This window comes from Cupressus sempervirens, chromosome 4 (assembly GCF_028749045.1).
Source record: "Cupressus sempervirens isolate cs-2001-9-10 chromosome 4, ASM2874904v1, whole genome shotgun sequence".
NCBI classification, from domain to species: Eukaryota; Viridiplantae; Streptophyta; class Pinopsida; order Cupressales; family Cupressaceae; genus Cupressus; species Cupressus sempervirens.
In genome coordinates, this window is record NC_143121.1 from 890,895,259 (window position 1) to 890,916,947 (window position 21,689).

Sequence of the window (21,689 nt, forward strand, 5' to 3'; positions counted from 1 at the left end):
TCTGACTGTGACTCTTCTAGTAAGAAATGTTCCATTTGATTTGTCTTAGCCTTGAGGGGACACTTATGAGATAAATCCCAAGGCTCTCTACAATGAAAACATAACTTCTTCTTTCTTAAATCATTCAAAGTGTCATTATCCAACTTATCTCTTTTGGGCTAAGTATCCTTGTGAAAAGGTTTTTTGTCCTTGTCCTTGTCCCTTTTCATATAAGAATCCTTGTGCTGAAATTTGCTCCTAAATGAAGAAGGTGCTAAGTCGCGAGCCTTTTTAGTGGCCTCCTACAACATACCTAGGTCATATCCCTTGACCCAACCTCACAAGGGTTCTGAGAGTCCATCCATAAAATACACTACTAACCTCCTCTCTAAAATATCTGTGACCAACACAGCTAATCTCCAAAACTCACTGATATATGTTTCAACTAATCCCCACTGCTTGAGTTGTGTCAACTCCTTAAACTGTAATTCAAGATCCCTAGTATCGAATCTCTCTATGAGCTTCTCAGTGAACTCCTCATAAGATGTGATTTGGTTATGTCCCAAGGTTACCATGCCATGGTGCCACCACTCATGTGTTGGTCCATCCAAGTGAATAGTTGCATATTTTATAGCCTCCTCCTCAGGTATAGGATTCAGCTGCAAGTAAGTATCCATCTTCTACACCCAAGCTCGTGTAGTCACTTTCCTGAAAGCATCATAATATGGTAAAGAAAGTTTCCCCACTTTCTTTCTTAGCTCAAAGTTTTGACTTCTTCCTCCTAATCTGGGCATGTGTCTCATCCTCAAGTCCAAGTAATCTCTAAGAGAGATATCTGCCTAAAACTCTAGCCCACTAGCCTCCCAATCTCTCCTAAACTGATCCTATAACTCTATAATTTGTGGTTCATTAATTGGTTGAACTGGTTATCTAGATGGAAAGGTGGGTAGAAGGGGTCTCGAGCTAGTTGTTCAAGTTGGGTATGCAACATGTCTAAAGTTATCAGCCTCATTCCCATTATTATTATTACCATTAATGTTGTCTTAGCCCCTATCATTTTTGTTGCCATTATTGGCATCACTTGGATTAATATTGATGCCCATTTGTTTAGCCATTACCTGCATCATCGTATCCATTCGCATATCTATTTGCCTATTATGCTCCTCTAATGAACTCAGTAACCTAAGCATTGTATTTTCTTGATCTAGACCAGTACTCCTATCATTTTGATCATCCATATTGTTGTCTTGTTCAAAGAATGTCTCCTCTATGTCTGTATGACTGGATTGTGTGTCCCTCTACATGGATGAACTATCTCATTCATTATGTGAGTCAGAACTCCTACTTTTTCTTGCTCTGGTATTGCAAAAATTATAAAGCCCTTGTCGCATGCTCAAACATAGATGTTGAAGATCTCCACAGGATGGCAGGACTTATTGCTCTAATACCACTATAATGGACACCTAGGAATGCCCACAGCTGAACCAAGGCTAAAATTATATTAATGCTGAGAATGCTGCAATCAATTACAAAGAGATGTATTCCAAAGGCCAAACCCTAAGGGAATGACATCTAGAATGTTACAATAGAGAATGAACCTCCTTTATTGTCAAAAGAAGGGAGTGTGATTCACACATCCAAGCTCTTATCAAATGCCAGTTATAATCATTCGATGATCAGCAATAAGACTTTCAGCCCTATTTATCCTTTTCTTCATCCTTCTAGAAGGAACTAAAACATTAATTGATTGCAAGAGCTAGAAGCTTCCTCCTTCCAATAATTAATGCGTACCCTAGAAATTCCTCCCTAGCAATAATTAATTAAATCACGAGAGGCTTCTGTCCTTCCAATAATTAATACATACCCTAGAAGCTACTCCCTTGTAAATAATTAAATTAATTAAATACAAAGTCACCTTTAATTTTTAATTGAATGACTTTATAAGAAATTAATTTATTTTCTTCTTATCCTCCACTTAGACTTTGGAGAACGTGAAGGCTAAAACATGGGAAAATTACAATAAGGTATAAAAGGTATAAATTAGTTAAGAATGTATGATACAAATTTCATTTGAATAGATATAGTTTAACTATTCTTAATTTCCTTTAACTTTTGTGTGTACTATATTGTTAATGACCATTCCATAAATCCATGAGCTAGATTTATATGGACTGAATTTTATGAAGGATATGATTACAATGCTATTTAGTTCTATACTATGGGGTCTAACATGCTATGTTATACATAGTTTTGTGTTCACATTGGCCACCAATAGTTTAAAGTTCCAAAAATATATTTATAAAATTGAAATCAACTAGGTTTAAACTATTCTTCAAATTAGAATTATGAACAATTACATTTACATAAAATCATTTCACTAATCAAGTAGCCGAGTGTGTTCATTTTCTAGAACTAGCAATTTATTTTTAGTAAATTGAACTAGCAACTAAAATTATTACTTTTAACTTTTAATATTTTTAAAATTTATGATTATTAGTAAAGTGATATTTTAATGGCTAAGGAAATATCAATATCTATATTTTTGCATTAGGGTTGAGATCAAGAGATTCAAAAGACATAAAGACATTAAAGCTAGGGTACAACTCCCCAAGTTAAGGACATCTCAATGGATCCTTGACTTTGACTATCTGTCCAGGACTAGGTTGTATACTTCACTATTTTGATTTAGGATTAAGGGGATGTATTGAGGCTTGGGCATAGTTTTATGTTTCCTTGGAAAATAGTGGAGGAAAACCTACAAAAATAATTTAAAAATGATTTTTTTGGTTGGTTGGTTATTGTTGGACAAGTATTATTATCATATAAATTATCAATGAGTTTATCACAATGTGTTGTCTACTATATTATGTGTATGTTACTATATCTTATAGTTTTCATTATTACTCATGATACTTTCCTTGATTTCTCAAAACTCCTCCCGTACATATTCTTATTATTCTTCTTTGAATCTTAGATTGGTTACCACTTTATCATTCTTCAAATATATTGCCCTTCTACTTTGCTAAATTTGTACACGTTACTACTGTCGCATATGACCACTATTATTCTATCTTTGGACAGCTATTTATTTCCTTTTAAAATATGTTTTCCACTCTACACAAAAGGCAGGGACTCAAGCTCTAACAGAGCTCTTGTTTGAATAGGAATTTCTTAGTCATAGTTAGTTATTTGATTAAGAAAATAATATGTTGAAGTTGGAAAAAATATTTTTCTATATTATTAGAATGATCTCTTTGAGAAAAATATTGGGGGGATGAGTAAATAATAACTTAAAATGTGTGTGTGTGTGTGTGTGTGTGTGTGTGTGTGTGTGTGTGTGTGTGTGTGTGTGTGTGTGTGTGTGTGTGTGTGTGTGTAGAAGACTAAATATGTGTACATATATTCAAAAACAACAAAAATAGACAATATTTTATGGAAATAGTTTTAATTATTATTAAAAATTATTCTTAAGTATTATGTTATGTTGAAATCTAATTGAAAATATCATTATTGAAGAAGAGAGATTGTTGATAAAGAATTTTTTCAATCATTGTTTTGTCACTAATGTCAAACTTACTATTTATTAGAATGACATTTGCTTATAAGAACCAAGTACTATCACTTAGTTGATTGATGAAGATGATTTAATCAGTAAGATGTAACAAAAGCACCTAAAGAAAAGGTTGAGTTATGATTTTTTAATGAAGTAAAAGGATCAGTTAAGACAATGGTAAAATGATGTATTGATAATACACTTGAAAATATAGAGGTTGGCTACACTTAGAAACTCTAGAAGAATAAGTTATAACAAAACTATCTGCAAAGTTTGACTAAATTAATCAATGGGTGTCGAGCAAGTTAGTTCATGCCAAGCAAATAATCAGTAAGTGTTGAGCAAATGTAAAATCTAGTGTGTGCCAAGTGAAATAGTAGGTGCCAAGCAAGTTCAGGTGCCAAGCTAGATAAAATGTAATAGATACTAAGCATTAGTAAAACTTAGTTGATGCCAAGTGAATCCATAGTAGGTGTCGAGTAACATAGTATGTGCCAAGCATTAGAAAGTCAATAGTGTCAAGCTGTTGCATTATTTGAAAAGTCAAAGATTTTCCAGATCTCGACTGATAAGTTTGTTACCTCAAATTTTGGGAACTAGAGGGAAGATAAGGATGTTGAGCTGGTGGTGCAGAATTCTAGGTTAACTATTTTTAGGCAAATACAAGTGGATTCCACATAATGTTTCTAGAAGAAATAAGATAAGGGGAGGATATGTCATATCTTACCTAATCCATTAAAACCCAAAAATAAGAGTGAAATATTAGAGCGGGAAAAGTATTCCAAACTCCTACTTAAGGAGTTATAGGTGAAGAAGCAAAGAGAGATTGGAGAGAGTGTGTGGTGTCAAGGAGAAGGTATTGAGAGGGAAGAGTAGTACATAGACTCTACTTCAATAGGTGACCAAAGAGGTGATTGCGTTGGCACAACAAGCATGGAGACTTAAGGAGACAAAGCTTGAAAGGAGGAGAAGCTATTAGAGCTACAGAGACTAAAGCTAGGGAAATTTGTGAACTGAATTGAGATCTGAAATCTATAAGTTATGTTGTGAGTTATATTAGATCAAAAGCCCTAATTGTTGCTCTCTAGAAATTTTATCAGTTAGGGAAAAATCCTTTGAACTTAGGTTGGTTTAACAACCATTTTGTAAATCCTTTAATGGGGTGACATTTCAAGTAAATGTTCTAAAGTCCTTTAACCTGGCCCACTTCTAACAAGGTGGTTAAAATCCCTTAATTGAGTCATATTTAATAGTTTTTTTTGTAGCCTTTAATAGGGTAGACCTTTCACAGTACATTACTTCAGAAGAGTGAGAAAGGAGTAGCATGTTACTGGTGGTTTTTCCCAAATTGGGTTTCCATGTAAATCACTATGTCATGTGTTGACTTTTCATGTCATGTGTTGACTACGTAAATCACTATGAATCCTCAGAGTAAAGTTTAATGACATGAGAATGGAGGAAGGTGAGAACATTTCTCAATATGCCTCTAGAATAAAGGAAGTAGTAAGTGCAATAAGAAGTGCAGCTAGTCATTTAGGTGATGAAACTATTATTAGCAAAGTATTAAGAACCTTGCTCCCCATCTATGTTATTAGAGTATCAGCCATCCAAGAGTTGAGATGCATGCTAGGAAACAAACTAATTCTTGAAGGTATAGTAGGAAGACTTACTGCATTTGAGTTATCCAACTTTGATAACTACAAACCTAAGAATCTTGAATCTGCTTTCAAGGCCAAGCTGTTGTTGGAAAACATTGAAGAGGTGAAACCAAAGAAGAAGAAAAGAAAGATAAAATATGCATCCAGTAATAGTAGCATAGATGAAGAAGATGTGGAACAATTGGAAGCATTGCTGACTAGAAGATTTCATAGAGGCAAATGTAAATTCAAAGGTAAGCTACCTATCATTTTTTTTAATTCCAACAAAGTAGGACATATTACTACAAGGTGCACATAGAAAAAGAGCTATAGAAAAGGTAACAAGTACACGAACAAAAGAGAAGATGAAAACAGAGATTACAAAGACAAAAGCAAAAATGGCTACATTGTTGAAGAAGAAAATTATGATGAAAATGATGATGAGGTAGTTTATGTAGCCACGAAGGATGAGTCAGATGAAGATGAGGCAACAATACTGGTAACCTTTGTAAATAAGAATGACAAGTGGATCATAGATAGTGGGTGCTCACATCACATGACAGGAGATAAAAGTAAGTTCATTACCTTAACTCAGTATGATGGAAATAGTGTTAGATTTGGAAATGATGCTCCATGTCTAATCAAAGGAAAAGGTTCCATTAAGCTTATAAAGAAAATTTCATGCGATAATGCATATTATGTTGAAGGATTGAACTACAATCTATAGAGTGTGTCACAATTAGACAATGTAGGATGCAAAGTAGAATTTGGAAATAAAATTGCCAAAATCTATGACATTGATGGAAATCTGATAAGAAAAGGAGACCAAACTAAGACTAATCTATTTAACATAGATATGGAGGATGATTCATATCTTATTGTAAGATTTGATAATGTGTGGCTATGGCATAAAAGGCTATGTCATGTCAACTTTGATAATCTGATTAGCATCGGCAAATTGAAGAAAGTTAGAGGTTTACCCAAACTGAAGAAGCTTAACAATACAATGTGCAAACAATGTCAACTAGGAAATATGAACAAGTCAAGTTTCCAAAGCAAAACCTATACTTCCAAAGGAGTACTAGAGTTAGTCCATACTAATTTATGTGGCCCAATAGAAGTACAAAGCTACAAAGGAGATAGATATATAATGTTGTTTGTTGATGACTACTCTAGGATGATGACTATCATGTTCTTAAAGAAAAAATCTAATGCATTTCAAATGTTTAAGTGGTATTTGGTCAAGGTTCGAAAAGAAACAAGGAAGAGTCTAAAGTGCCTAAGATTGGACAGAGGAGGAGAGTTCACACCAAAAGAATTTGAGACATTTTGCAATGATAAAGGAATTAAGAGACAAACATTAGCACCTAGAACTCCCCCACAGAATGGAATTGCTAAGAGGAGGAATAAATTAGTGATGGACTATGCCAAAACATTAATGATGGAGAAGAATGTTTCTCTAAAGTACTGGAGAGAAGCCATAAGTACTGTTGTTTACAATCTAAATTGAGTACAAATCAAGAAAGGTACAAATGCAATAATGTTTGAATTATGGTATAGTCACTCACCCAATGTAAAACATTTCAAAGTGTTTGGTTGTAAGTGCTATATTCTTAAAGATTCTAAAAATGGTAGGTTTGATGGAAAGAGTGATAAAGGTATATTCCTTGGATACTCCACTAGAAGTAAAACATATAAGTGTTTAAATACTAACGCTAACAAAACTTTCAAGAGTGCAAATGTAAACTCTGATGAGCATATAGAAGTTCAAGTTGATGAATCCATCAAGAAACTAGAAGAGTACAGATCCTTTGTATACTTCTATGAAGGAATGTCTACCAGTCAATGCTGAGTTGCATTCAGAAGTTGAGTTACAGAATGAAGAAAATGCTCATTTTGATTTTAAAAATAGCACACATGAAAGAGATGTGCACAGTGGCTCTAAAGTTGAAAGACTAGACATGGAAACAAGGACAGAACCAAGGCTATCCAAGTATGTGAGAAGACATTACCCTGTTGAACAAATTATTAGTGACAAGAAGTTAGACCAATGACAAGGAACAAACTAAAAAATGAATCATGTCTAATAAGAAAGATTGAACCCAAAATAGTGAAAGATGCACTACAAGATGATGATTAGTGTAAAGTTATGGAAGAGAAGATTGAGCAGATAGAGAAGAAAAAAATTTAAGCTTTAGTTCCAAGACTAGCTAATAATAATGTGATTGGTACCAAGTGGGTATTTAGAAACAAGCTAGATGAAAATGGTGGGATCACAAGAAATAAGGCCAGACTAGTTTTTAAAAGTTATGCTCAAGAAGAAGGACTGGACTATGGGGAAACATTTGCCCCTGTTGCAAGGATGAAAGAAGTAAGAACTCTACTTGCATATGCTGCTTACAAAGGTTTTAAAGTCTACTGAATGGATGTAAAGTCTACTTTTCTGAATGGTATACAGGAAGAGGAAGTCTACATAAAACAACCAAATGGATTTTTTGATGACAACAACAAGGATATGGTTTCCAAACTGCATAAAACACTCTATGGTTTGAAACAAGTACCTAGAGCTTGGTATGAGAGACTTCACAAATATCTTGTGAAGAAAGGATTTGAGAGAACAAATGACAACAACAACCTGTATATCAAGATAGAAAAAGTTAAAGACATTTTAATATCTAAAATCTTTGTTGATGATATTATATTTGGAGGAAAAGATGCACTATGCAAAGATTTTTCTGATCAGATGAAACATGAGTTTGAGATGTCAATGTTTGGGGAAATCAAATTCCTTTTTGGATTGAAAGTACATCAACTAAAACATGGCATATTTGTGACTCAATAAAAATATATCAAGGAGATATTCAAAACATTTGGCTTAGAGGATTCAAAACCAATCAGTACACCAATGTAATAGGACATAAGTTATCTAAGAATGACGAATTAGCTAAAGTAAATTAGACAATCTATAGGTCAATGATAAAAAAGTTATAGTATGTCGTACACAGTAGACTAGACATTGCATTATGTATTGGAATAGTGGCAAGATTTTCTACAAACCAAGAGAAAATCATCTTATAGCAGTAAAAAGAATAATGAGGTACCTAAATGGAATAGATGACTTTGGTTTATACTACAAGAGGACTAAAAAGTTTGAGTTGAATGCCTACACTGATGTAGATTGGGGAGGTAATATAGATGACAGAAAAAATACCAATGGAGGAGCACTCTTCTTAGGTAAAATATTAGTCACTTGGACTAGCAAAAAGCAAAGTTATACCTCACAGTCCACAGTTGAAGCCAAATATGTTGTTGTTTCCATCAACTACACCAATATTGTATGGATCAAGCACTTGTTGAAAGGTATGAAGGAAGAGATAACTAAACTTGTAATACTCTATTATGATAACACAAGTGCCATCAACATATCAAAGAATCCTGTAATGCATTCCAAAACAAAGCACATTGTAATTAAGTATCACTATGTAAGAGAACTGGTGGAAGACAAACATGTGAAGATGGAATATGTCAACTCAAAGGAAAAAAATGCTAACATCTTCACAAAACCATTACATAAAGATGCATTTGAGTATCTTAGAGATAAGTTAGGGGTGATACCCCTATCCAAGGTTGTTTAAGTAACAACAAGACTGCTCTACATCAAATGAGTTGATTACTGAAATGATATAAATTGACACAGAGGATCCTTACTTTAGGTTTCAACTAAAGTAATTAAAATACTAAAATTCCAAACAAGTCATAGGCAAGGTGACAGAGGGAGAAATTAGAGTTCCTACAAATGCTACACTTGCATGATAAGATGCTGAAATAATATGTCTTTTGCATTGTTATCAAAGAGGGAGAAATAGCAAAAATTGATCAGATCTATAGGATCAAATGTGTAAAGGGAGAAATAGCAGCTAAGAGAGAGAAAATAACACAAATAGAAATCAATCAGGATGACAAGATTAGAGAGGGAATAGAACAAAAAGAATGAAGATAGTGTATCAGCAAAAGAGACATCCCTAATACTTTGAAAGAGGGAGTTACCTATAGAATTCAGAAGGAGTCATAAGAAATTCAAAGTTGTTGATAGAATGAATAACTTTGGGTACCAAGTTTTCTTTTTGGCATTTGACTTACTATTTTAACCTAGGTAGCATTTTGATAACTTGGTTGATCAGTTTGGTTTGTCATCAATGCCAAAGAGGGAGATTGTTGAAATCTAATTGAAAAGATCATTATTGAAGACTAGAGATTATTGATAAAGAATGTTTTCAATCATTTTTTTTGTCACTAATGTCAAACCTCCTATTTGCTAGAATGACAATTGCTTATAAGATCCAAGTACTATCACTTAGTTGATTGATGAAAAGGATTTAGTCAGTAAAATGTAACAAAAGCACCTAAGGGAAAGTTTGAGTTATGATTTTGTAATGAAGTACAAGGATCATTTATGACAATGGGAAAATGATGTATTCATAATACACTTGAAGATACAAAGGTTGGCTACACTTAGAAACTCTAGAAAAACAAGTTATAAAAAAATTGTCTACAAAGTTTAACTAAATTCATCAATGGGTGTCAACCAAGTTAGTTCATGCTGAGCAGATTATCAATAAGTGACGAGCAAATGAAAAATCTAGTGTGTGCTGAGTGAAATAGTAGGTGTCAATCAAGTTCAGGTGTCAAGCATCAGTAAAACTTTGTTGATGCCAAGTGAATACACAGTAGATGCCAAGTAATATAGTATGTGCTGAGCATTAGAAAGTCAATAGTGCCAAGCTACTACATTATTTGAAAAGTCAAAGATTTGCTAGATCTGAGCTGATAAGTTTGTTACGTTGAATTTTGGGAACCAGATGAAAGATAAGGATGTTGAGCTAGTGGTGCAGAATTCTAGGTTAACCATTTTTAAGCGAATATAGGTGGATTCCACACGATTTTTTTAGAAGAAACAAGATAAGGGGAAGATACATTGTATCTTACCTAATCCATTAATACCCAAAAATAAGAGTGAAATATTAGAGTAGGAAAAGTATTCCAAACTCCTACTTAAGGAGTTACAGGTCAAGAAGTAAAGAGAGATTGGAGAGAGTGTGTGGTGTCAAGGAGAAGGTATTGAGAGGGAAGAATAGAGTACAGAGACTCTACTTCAATAGGTGAACATAGAGGTGATTGCATTGGCACAATGAGCATGGAGACTTAAGGAAACAAAGCTTGAAAGGAGGACAAGCTATTAGAGCTGCAGAGACTGAAAGCCAGACAAATTTGTGAACTGAATTGAGATTTGAAATCTGTAAGTTATGTTGTGAGTTATATCATATCAAAATCCCTTATTGTTACTCTCTATCAATTGTATCAGTTAGGGAAAAATCCTATGGACTTAGGTTGGTTTAATAGCTATTTTGTAAATCCTTTAACAGGGTGACATTCCAAGTGAATGCTCTAAAGTCCTTTAACTAGACCCACTTCTAACAGGGTGGTTAAAATCTCTTAATTAGGGTACATTTAATAGTGTGTTTTGTAGCCTTTAATAGGGCAGGCATTTCATAGGGCATCACTTTAGAAGAGTGAGAAAGGAGTAGCATGTTACTAGTGGTTTTCTTAAATTGGGTTTCCACGTAAATCACTATGTCATGTGTTAATTTTCGTGTCTTATTCCTACATGTTGATTTATTAGTAACTTGCTAAGAAGAATGTTTAGCTTGGATGCATGGTTAAGTTTAATGGGCTCAGTATACTTAGTGAAAAAGTTTTATTAGGACATTTGGACCTTGAATAACTTATTCACCCCCCCTCTTAGTTATTCTAAAAAAATTCTAACATGTTAGTCTTGTTAGTGTAGTTTTTTTATTTTTCCTATTTTGCTAGGTTTTTCCTACACTTTTAATAATCTCGCTTAGGTTAATAAAGCATGTCTTATTAGGTGAATGGTTGTGAGGTGTCACCTTCCTACATGTGAGCATCCATTAGCTATCTTGGGAAGATACTTTACTATCTTTAGTCCGATAGATGGTTGCTACTCATTGGTTGGTGTTGCCACCTCCTCCCTCTTCCTAGCCTATATAAGCATGCTACCTAGCTTGTATTTGTATCTCTTATTTTTGCATCCTCTTAATGCTATTTTTCTTCTTGCATTTGCATTACTCTCTTGGAGACTAACTCTATGTTGCTATTTTGATTTTGTATCATTTGCATTCACAGTTTAGATATTTACTCTTTGCACTAGTTTTTTGGGTTATTAATTTTATTAGTTTCTAACATGGTATCAGAGCTTTTCTATGTGCAAGAGTAGATTTTAGTTTCCTTATTTGAGATATTCGGGGGGGGGGGCTAATAAACTTTATTGTAGTTTTTTGAAAAACGAAGTATGCTCTTCTCTTGCATCTTTGGACGATCTTGAGAATCAGAAAAGTTTTGAAAAAAATGATTTTCTCTGGGGTTTCAATCTCAAATCTGACAACCAACTTGCATATTTGGAGTTTTCAATCAATTTTGCAGGTCCTAGCATACCATTGATGGACTTAGGAAGCTGATCCAGCATTTGCATGTCATATTCTGGTTGCTGGGGTCATTTTTTAATTTTTGGAGCCATTTTTTACTGTTAAAGGCGTCTAATTTACACTACAGCACCATCTTCTGTACATTAGAAAGAAAAACGCTTCCTGGGTTTTGTTCACATCCCCGAAAAACTATCTGGGTATCTTTTAGATTTTGCATGCAAGCTGTATATTTTGCAAAATCGAGAATGCAAAGCTACAGCCATACCCCTCTCCATTGACAATCGCAGATTTGAATGCATTTTTCAAATGTCTCATTCGTGCTCATACGGACTCCAATTTTGATGATTCTTGTTATGAATTTGGCTATTTTTTTATGCTCTATCCACTAGTGGAGTTGTTTTTTGATTTTCATGCATGAATTCTTTAGAAATTGCAGATTCTTAGCCGTGACTATGCACAGTTCTCATTTTGGAAACTTCGGAGGATCATAACTTTCTCATACGACCTCGTATCGAGGCGATTCTTGTTTTGAAAGTGCATGATTTTTTGAGTTGATCGTAGTGGTGCTATTTGTTTCCTTGATTATTGTGCCCAAGTTTCACTTTTAACATATGCTCTTCACGAGGAGGCCCTATCGATTTTTCTTCCGTAACTTGAGCATACGGACGTATTTTTTGATCTGAAAAATGTGTCAAAAAGCTGGTTCTGAGATGGAGATGATGGTATAGGTTTTTTTTATTTTTGCTATAGTTTGGTTGCCTATTTTGGCAGTCAAAGCCAGATGTTCTATTTTTCCTTTCGAGAGCCATATCTCGCTCATTCAGACTCTTTTCTGGGCTTGCCAGATATTGTTGGAAAGCTGGTTCTATGAGTTATTCAGTTGTAGAGGTATTTTATCCAGATTCTGCTCCAGGTTCTTTCTCCTTTGAGTTTTGCACTTTCACACTCTAGTGGATTACTTGGATTCTACAAGTTCTGGAATCTCCTCTTCTGTTCTTTTTGCTCACTCTTCTTTTTGACTTCTGAGCGTTGTATGCTTCTATTCTGTTGCATTCCTTTTTTTGTAAACGCACTGAGATAAAGTGCCTGCTTTTGCATATCTGGGATCTTGTACACCTTGTGTTTGATTGTACTCGCACTCAGTTATAAAGTGCCATGGGGGGTCATGATGTTTTTCCATTTTGTGCTCATCCACCTTTGTCAAGTGAATTTTTCTTCCACGACATTAGCCCATGTAGTGTGTCGATGACACCCCCCTTTATCCTGTGCTTGTACTTCTATTGCACTATTGGTGTTCCTGATTCTTCTTCTTGCAGATGTTTTTGGCATTGGATTTTAGTGTTCCTGTCACCCCTCTCCCTGTTCAGCATTTTGGGGGGGGGGGGGGGGGGGGTTCACCTGTTGGCTCTTTTGCTTCCTTGGTTCGGTTGAGTGATCTACGTATTCAGTTTTTGTTCCTATGTACTAGGCGGATGCAGTGGCTAGGCACCTATGCATTTTGGTGAGATGGTTCATCTACTATATAGACACTCATTCATTCCTACTTTTGGAGGTCACCTCTTCGATTGATCAGCTCTTTAGACTTTGTCTTCTCTACCTAGTCATGCACTATTTCAATGGGGGTTCCGACAGTTTCTTCTAACAGTGTTTGCAGCTTCATGCTTTGGAGATGCTTCATGCTCTTTTTTGTTCCTCTCTTTGGGACATTTCCTAGATTGGAGGCTTAGTTTCCTTCATCTAGTTCTTTTTCTTATATTGGGTACCTGATTAGGCCTTGTTGCCGGGACCCATTTTCCTGCTTTCATAGCTTTGCTAGGTTAGCATCCACCTAAGCTTTGCTTATGGGGGGGTGTTAGTGTAGTTTTTTATTTTTCCTATTTTGCTAGGTTTTTCCTACACTTTTAATAATCTTGCTTAGGTTAATAAAGCATGTCTTATTAGGTGAATGGTTGTGAGGTGTCACCTTCCTACACGTGAGCATCCATTAGCTATCTTGGGAAGATACTTTGCTATCTTTAGTCCGATAGATGGTTGCTCCTCATTGGTTGGTGTTGCCACCTCCTCCCTCTTCCTAGCCTATATAAGCATGCTACCTGGCTTGTATTTGTATCTCTTATTTTGCTTCCTCTTAATGCTATTTTGCTTCTAGCATTTGCATTACTCTTTTGGAGACTAATTCTGTGTTGCTATTTTGATTTTGTATTATTTGCATTCACAATTTAGATATTTACTCTTTGTACTAGTTTTCTGGGTTATTAATCTTATCAGATTCTAACAAGTCTCTTTTGTTTTTGTAATTCATTACATACGATAAGAGTTACTATAAGATTTATATACCTTGATCTCTTCCTTTAAGAATGCTCTTGCAGGAAAAAGAGTGAGATTGAGATTCAAAGGGAGCCTGATATGTTATTAGAGGCAATCTTGAAAGAGAGGGAGAAGACTAAAGATGTTATTTGGTTAACCTTTACTGATCTTGGTCTTTTGATTAAGAGAGTGTAAACCATGTTGACATTGATTTTCCATTGATCAGTAAATTAGAGTAGTCAAGAGGACTCTAATTCATGAATATATCTTGTCACTATGTGATTTAATGGGCCTACCTATAGTGTACATCATAAGGAAGTGATGCCTTCCAAATGATGTCACTTGTATTTGTAGAAGTTACTGTAAGTTGACGATCCTACAATAACTTGTATTATTTAATATCACACCTTAGTTGAGTACTTGGTGAATATCAAATGTCAATATTTTGGGAGATCAATACTCTTGATATCAAATGTGATATCAAAACCCTATTTAAGTAATTGGTAAATATCATAAGGTTATATTCTGGAAGACTAATACTCATGATATCAAATGTGATATCATAATGATGAATATCATTTGATCAAAGAGATCCTTAAAACCTATCATTCCTAATATTACCAATGGTGTAATATATGTCTTGTGTTTAGCATTCCTAGTTAAGAGGGAGTGTTGATGTGTGGTAGCTTTAGTTGACTAAATTCTATTTTATACATTTTGAGTAAGTGTTGTACTTGAATCATGAGAATATGTTTCTTGTGAGACATAAAATTGAGTTCCTAGATGTCATTGAATTGATTTTCTTTGATTTTTCTATATAGATGCATATTGTGTATGAGGTAAGTATGCATTTTGTGAGACTAACATCTAAGAGCTCATATGTCATCATGTTGATTATGTTTTGGTTGTTCGTATAAATGCATACTAGGTATTTTAATAACAAAGATCTTAGATGACAATACTTAGACGGAGTGTTAAATTTTTAGTCAATTCAGATGTATTTATCTTATATGTGTTTGTGTGTGTGTGTGTTTTTCATCATATGTGACATATATATATATATATATATATATATATATATATATATATATATATATATATATATATATATATATATATATATATATATATATATATATATATATATATATATATATATATATATATATATATATATATATATATATATATATATATATATATATGCTTAAAATCTATATTATAAATTAATCATCTAATTAATGAATAGACATGTCCCATGAAGGGATGTGTCTCTTCATTGATTATTCTCCTTATATATAAAAGAGGTTGGTGCCATATAGAAAATTCATACCGCATATAATGGTAGTGATTAGTACATTTGCAAAAAAATGTACTAAAATAACACTTACCCAAATAGAGATAGAAGATCTCAACATGCTCATGGAAAAATGTCATCTAGATTCAGCCAACAAAAGTGGTGATCATAGTCAACATACTATGGAGAACATGGAGGGAATGGTGAAAAAACAATTGTTCATCTGGACCTTGTTGTGGACCTTGAAAACATTTTTTTCAGCAAGGGTGTGTTGTGTAGAGATCCTAATTTAGTCAAAACAATTCTAAATTTTGTCATGTTTGGTTTATGTGTTGAATTGTATAAGGAACTTATGTTTGGTCTTTGTATAGTTTTATAAGGGTAAGCCCTTTATCTTATAGGTCACCTCCCTCAAATTTGTAATTGTATATATTTCTGAGGGCTGGTCGTGGCTTATACTATGTTATGTTATTTCACTCTTGATGTTGGTTGAACTATTTCAATATAATTTTTTTTTAATGAGATAGATAATTCTATAATCCAATTTTTTGACATTCAATTAGAGAATCTAGAAAAGCAACTATAAGGCTTGTGATATTGCTATCAGGATTTAACTTGTGATTTTGAGTAAAACTGATTTTGAGTTTGACTCAAAATCACATAGTTAAATCCTGATAGGAATATCACAATTTGACTTCCTGTGGAAATTATCTCCTACTTATCAACTATAAGGCTTTCAACAATTTATGAGATTGTTACATAGTATAAGGAGATTGTTACATGGCTCATATTGAATGAAAACATTATAACAATAGCTAGTTGTATAGAAGTTCCTAAATATTATCCTCCATTAAATCAAATGTAAATGTAGGTATTGCTACCCATGACAATACATATTCTTCCTACATTCACATCTAATATCCTATTTAATTATACACAAGTCAATAGCACTACTCACATGAGTTCTAACATTACATGTAGAAATTCTGTTAACTAGATATAATTAATAAAAAATAATACCTCATTCAAAAAATTATAATAATGAATTGTCTTATTTTAAATAATGATATAATAAAATAGATTTTGTTTTGTAAATTGAAAGTATTAGTTTAAAGATTTTTTTTCAAAAAAATTCATAATCAATTATAATACATTCAAAATCACTGGCGCCATACAAAATTGTACACTCACCTGAATTATATTCACTCGCTACAAAAACTATAAAACAGTTAAAAACTGCCATGCAATAACCATTAACATATACTTACATATATATTAACATATTACATATGGACTCAGCAAAATCATGTTTGTATCCCATAGATCTACAAGAGATCGCCTCTTTCTTGCCACTGTCGAATGCCGGATCTTAGAGAAAAGTTTGGGATGAGATTCTTGCTCGCAAGCTTTTCATTTGTTATGGGAGATGTGTCACGTCCACAATCAAACCATCCTTGGATCGCCTCTTTCTCGTATGTAAAGCCGTCTGCAGCGATGTAAGGATCCTGCATAATCTCCTGCAAATAGGAATAATTTTGTCTCAAGTCAAAACCCTCATTTTTTAATAACAACGAAAACCTAATGGAGTCGGGGAGATATGAAGTAACAGAATTGGAATAGGTAATGGTGTAAGAGTAGAAGAAATGATCCTTGCCTTGAAGATTGGACAGAAGAAGAAGCTGGGAACATGTATTTCCTCAGTTCCTTTCCCCAACTTTTGCCCACATTCAATCGGTCTGCCAAGGTTTGTTTCAGGGAACATGTTGCGTATCTGATTCAGCATTTTCATCACAGTCGGTTGAAGATCGGGCCTATTCTTTCTTTCCGGATGCGTGCAATTTAAGGCAAGATAAGCCAGTTGAGTAGCATGCACAAACGGCCAATCTCCAGCTGAAGGATCCAAAATTTTGTCGAAGTTCGAAGTTTGTAACGCCCTTTCCACATCTTTGACGAGTCCTAGGGCCGACCTTCCGGTTAGAAGCTGGAGAATGACGATTCCGACGCTGTAAACGTCGGATTTTGTACAGTACTCGCCGTCTGTTAGGTATTGCGGATCCATATACGAAAATGTGCCTTTTGGCTCTGACTCTGAGTTTCGATCCTTTGACAGAAGATGAGATAGGCCGAAGTCGCTTATTTTACTCACACAATTCTCATCAAGCAGTATATTTTGGGGTTTCAGATCGTGGTGGACGATTGGATCCGGCATAAAACTGTGCAAATACTGCAAAGCTGAGCATACTTCGGCGGCGATGCGAAATCTGGCGTACCAGGGAAGAGGTGGAGAGGACGTGCCTTTGCAGCTCAGGTGATCTTCAAGGCATCCGTTCGACATATATTCATATACTACACAACCTCGCTCGGAACAAGCTCCGAGAACGCGTACCAAATGCGGATGATGAATGTCCTTGAAAATACCGATCTGAACAAGAGAAATTCATAGAGTTTCTGTAAGAAAAGTGAAAGATTTTTTTTGGAAAAATCTGCCAGAAAGAAGATAATTTAAAATTTTGCGTCGCTTTGGAAAAAATTTACTGTTCATACCTCACATTGAAATTCCTTGCGACCCTGTAAACCGTTCTCCCTTAGGATTTTGACTGCAACGGCTGTTTGTTTGATTACGCCTTTGTACACATCCCCATAGCCGCCTTCTCCGAGTTTAAAATCTTTGGAGAAGTTGCAGGTTGCTATTTCTATTTCCTCGAAAGAGTATTCGCGGAATTCAAGAATATTAGAGGACGACGAGGATACTGAGGCATCGCCTGGCGGCATTCTAAGGAAGCAACTCTGAAGATGTTGAATTTCGGCGTCCTTTTGCTGTAGAATTCGCAAGTTTTGTTCTTCGACGCCCGCAAGCTTTCGCCTTGTTGCTTCGACCTCATTAATGGCTGCCTGTCTTTCACGGCTGCATTCGTTCACTTTTGCTGAGAGTGATGTCAGATTCTCCACCATTTCTCGAACCTCTTCCTCGACCTCGTTCCGTCGCCTTGTAAGGTCTTGGCATCTCTGTTCGATAAGCTTTATACGCGAGATGGCATCCTCTTTCTCTTTGGCCATTTCTTTGAAGGCGGTTTCAATATCTTCGCACTGAAGATGCACAAAACATTAGGAGAATTTACTGGAGCAACAAGATGTTGCATATAGAAAGAGGAAAATGCGTTATACCTTGTGAATTGATGTCATTGCAGCGGCCTCTGCTTTCTTACGCCTCAGGATCTCATTTTGCAGTTCCTTATTCACATTGACGACCGCTTGCAATGCCTCTGTAAGCTGAAGTTTCACGACATCGGCATCTGTATAATTCACTTCCTGCTTTAAATTTCAAGTTAGTTTTAGTTCCTTATCCTAAATATCACACACATAGATCTTTTGAACTCATATACATGCTTCCAATGCCGTAGATTAGCTTTCTTAGAACTCATATACATGCTTCCAATGCCGTAGATTAGCTTTCTTAGAAGACATGAAAAATCTTTAATTGTGGCTTCCATTTATTTATGGCTCGATGAGAAGAAAGAAATTTACTAAGCTTGAAGCAAAGAAATATATTATTAAAAAAGATTGTTTGGTCGAGAGGATTTACATGAGATTCTATTGGCCCATGCTTCACATCGTAAGCTTGATCTATATCCATTTGTGACCTGTATGGCGCTTCCAATTCCGAGAGAAATTCATCAATTGCAGCTGTTGTTTCCAGATCGTCCACTTTCTCGGTCACAGGAACCACAGAATCTCGCTGCAAATTTGACGGTGTTCGATTACCGTTGTTCAGATCTGGTCCGAAGTCTTCAGGCGATGAAATCGATCGGTTAAAATCGTTTGGAGAAGGTTTAACGATGGAATCTTCGGTTCGTTTCCTCAGCCAATCGGACAGAGGACTTCTGCCGCTCTTTGATTTCCGAGCTGCCGATACAAATTCACACAAACAAAACCAGAGAATGCAAATTTTAGATTGAAAACAAATACCGATTCGTAGACATTAAATTCCCATATAAGATTGCTTTCTGAATTAAAATTGCATTTTATTTTTTCAAATCAAACTGTCTTTTGGATTCAACTGTTCTACAAAACAAAGATTTACTTTGCAAATATGAAATTATTACCAGGAGATCCTTCACTGAGCAGTACGAGCTTTCCCTTGCAAACAACAGAAACGTCGCACGACTCTCCCGCGTGCTTTTGAACATAATACGCTTTCCCCGATTGTTGCATCTTCATTTTCCTGTACAAAATTTGGAGAGTCGGATTATTTTATGCGATTTCAATGATTTGGTGATGTTTTGTAATAGAACACACAGAATTATTTCTCGTACTTGGAAATGGCGCCGCCGGCTGTAGATGTTCCCATGACAAGTTTCGTGATACCTCGCTCTGAAATGACTTCTACAATCCCTTTGGAAATCTTCTCCTTCTCAAGAACTAAAGGCTTAGCTTTGACCTATGGCAAATTGCTTAAATTTAGACATGAAAGATCAAATTTTCAGCAAAGGTCCATTTATTTACCAAACCAGATAGTAATCATACCTCTGCTCTGGAACACATATCCAAATATTGATTCATCCAACCGTCCCGCTTTTTCTCTTCACCCTTCTCGTAAGCTTTCAGAACATCCTTGCTTACTTGGTCCATAGGAATCCTCCCCACTGAAATCACAGAAACGTCAAATTTTTCGGCAGAAAAACAATAAATATTAGATTTTTGATATGTGCATCCAAACTGAATTCGATCATCGAAATTCTTACTTGGCAATGGAAAGTAGCGAAGTGTAGGACGAATATGAAGAAGAATTATTAACGCTTCTTCCCTTTTGTCCAAACTTTGAATCGCCCATTTGACAGCGTAGGCGCTCTCAAACAAGTCTTTTCCAACGGCAACATAAACTAATTTCTCAGCAGCAACTAGAGGAGGATGAATCGATTCTTCTTCCACATGATTTTCTTCAATTTCTTGCACTGTCTGAACCTGCGTAGTCCGTCTCATTACCACTGGAGTTCTCATGTTAATCTACCAAACTTCAAACATAGGAGTTTCAATTGACATTTAAATCCACTCTGTTACAGTGCATTTCAATCTCAGCGATATAAACAAATTAATATTTGGCGTATATCTTGAGAGGAAAGCAATCGACCGTATTCATGGATTGCTTATCATTTTAAAAAAAAATCTGTCATCTATCGTTTGTTTCTCTCGCTGCTGAGAAATAGAAGAAATTAAATATGAAGTAAATTGACTCCGCGTATATCAAAAGATGAGTATATTCCCTTGCCATATCCATGAAGGCTGATTTTAAGAGGGGTATCTTTCAAATATTTTGGACGCTGATTTATAAATATAACAGCGAGGGCGGTCGATTTCATCCCCACTGTTCGATTTTCCCTCCCTTCGCGTCCTGAGTGTACATTTGTCTGATTTCTAGACTTCAATAAATATAAAACAACTCCAAAGTTCTTAAATTTGACAATAAATTCTCGTCAAAAACGTTACAACAACGTATGACCAAAAAAATGAACTTTGTTAAATTAGTTTTATCTTATATCTTTCGTCTAGCAGAATAATTCTATAATTTATATTATTTAATTACTTTATTTTCTATTTTATATAATTAAAATATGTTTCATTTATATAAATTTTCTACAACATATATGATTAAAATAATTAAATTAACCAATTATTTTATCATATCCAAGAAAAAAAAGAAAAATGCACTTGTCTCTTGTATCCCTTACAATTTTAATATTCTCTCCAGCAATTTCTAGGAATAAATGATACATAAGAATAATTGTCTCTTACTTTATTCATGGTTGCAACTGCTTGCTAGTTTTAGAAAATGCATTCTAGCTCTTCAAATCCAAACTACCTCTACATTACAACCATCTCTCGTTATTCTTGTCAATCCTGAGGAAATCATGTCATGTATCCTCTACCATAGGTCTTTTTATTACAGATTCATTATCCACTACCTCCCTAAAACATTAATAAAAATTTAGGCATATATTAATTCATTTTAGTTATTTGTCATTACTAATCCTAGCTCTTGTCGATCCTAAACATACCCTGCCATGTATCCTCTATCATTGATCTTTTCACCGCATCTTCATTATTGAGTACCTTCCAAAAAAATGAATTAAATTTTGAGGCATATTCTTATTCATTTCACTCATTCATCTTTGCTAACTTTAAGATATCAAATTATGCACCCTTTGTACAAAAGAGTTTACATCGCAATTTGTTGGATCAAATCATATTCACATTGGAGTATTTTGTTAATTTTCCTTTGAAAATTGTGTTATTATTTGATTTCAAATTTTTTTATGAGCTTCATTTGATGTTTGTAATATTTGGACTTCCCTCTGAACACTTGAGATGTGCCAAAGTCAAAAACCAAATTAGACTAGGTGTTTGATGCAAGAGCA

General features: G+C 34.7%; 1 protein-coding gene across 1 annotated transcript; it reads right to left on the bottom strand.

Annotated features, from left to right (window-relative positions):
* Positions 1–16,601: 16,601 nt before the first annotated feature.
* On the bottom strand, positions 16,602–20,256 carry LOC149564259 (U-box domain-containing protein 33-like). The gene is made up of 9 exons (XM_089828321.1): positions 20,019–20,256; positions 19,801–19,919; positions 19,590–19,714; positions 19,380–19,498; positions 18,860–19,179; positions 18,442–18,585; positions 17,821–18,363; positions 16,931–17,698; positions 16,602–16,793 (listed from the first exon to the last, which is right to left on the bottom strand). Exons 1-9 carry the CDS (start codon positions 20,254–20,256, stop codon positions 16,602–16,604), a joined length of 2,568 nt encoding a protein of 855 aa, XP_089684447.1.
* Positions 20,257–21,689: the final 1,433 nt, after the last annotated feature.

Coding starts and splice junctions, on each gene's coding strand:
- LOC149564259 (XM_089828321.1), bottom strand. CDS start 20,256: ATGAGACGGACTACGCAGGTTCAGACAGTGCAAGAAATTGAAGAAAAT. Junction 19,920..20,018: donor TCGCTACTTTCCATTGCCAA/GTAAGAATTTCG, acceptor CTGTGATTTCAG/TGGGGAGGATTCCTATGGAC. Junction 19,499..19,589: donor GCCGGCGGCGCCATTTCCAA/GTACGAGAAATA, acceptor AATTTTGTACAG/GAAAATGAAGATGCAACAAT.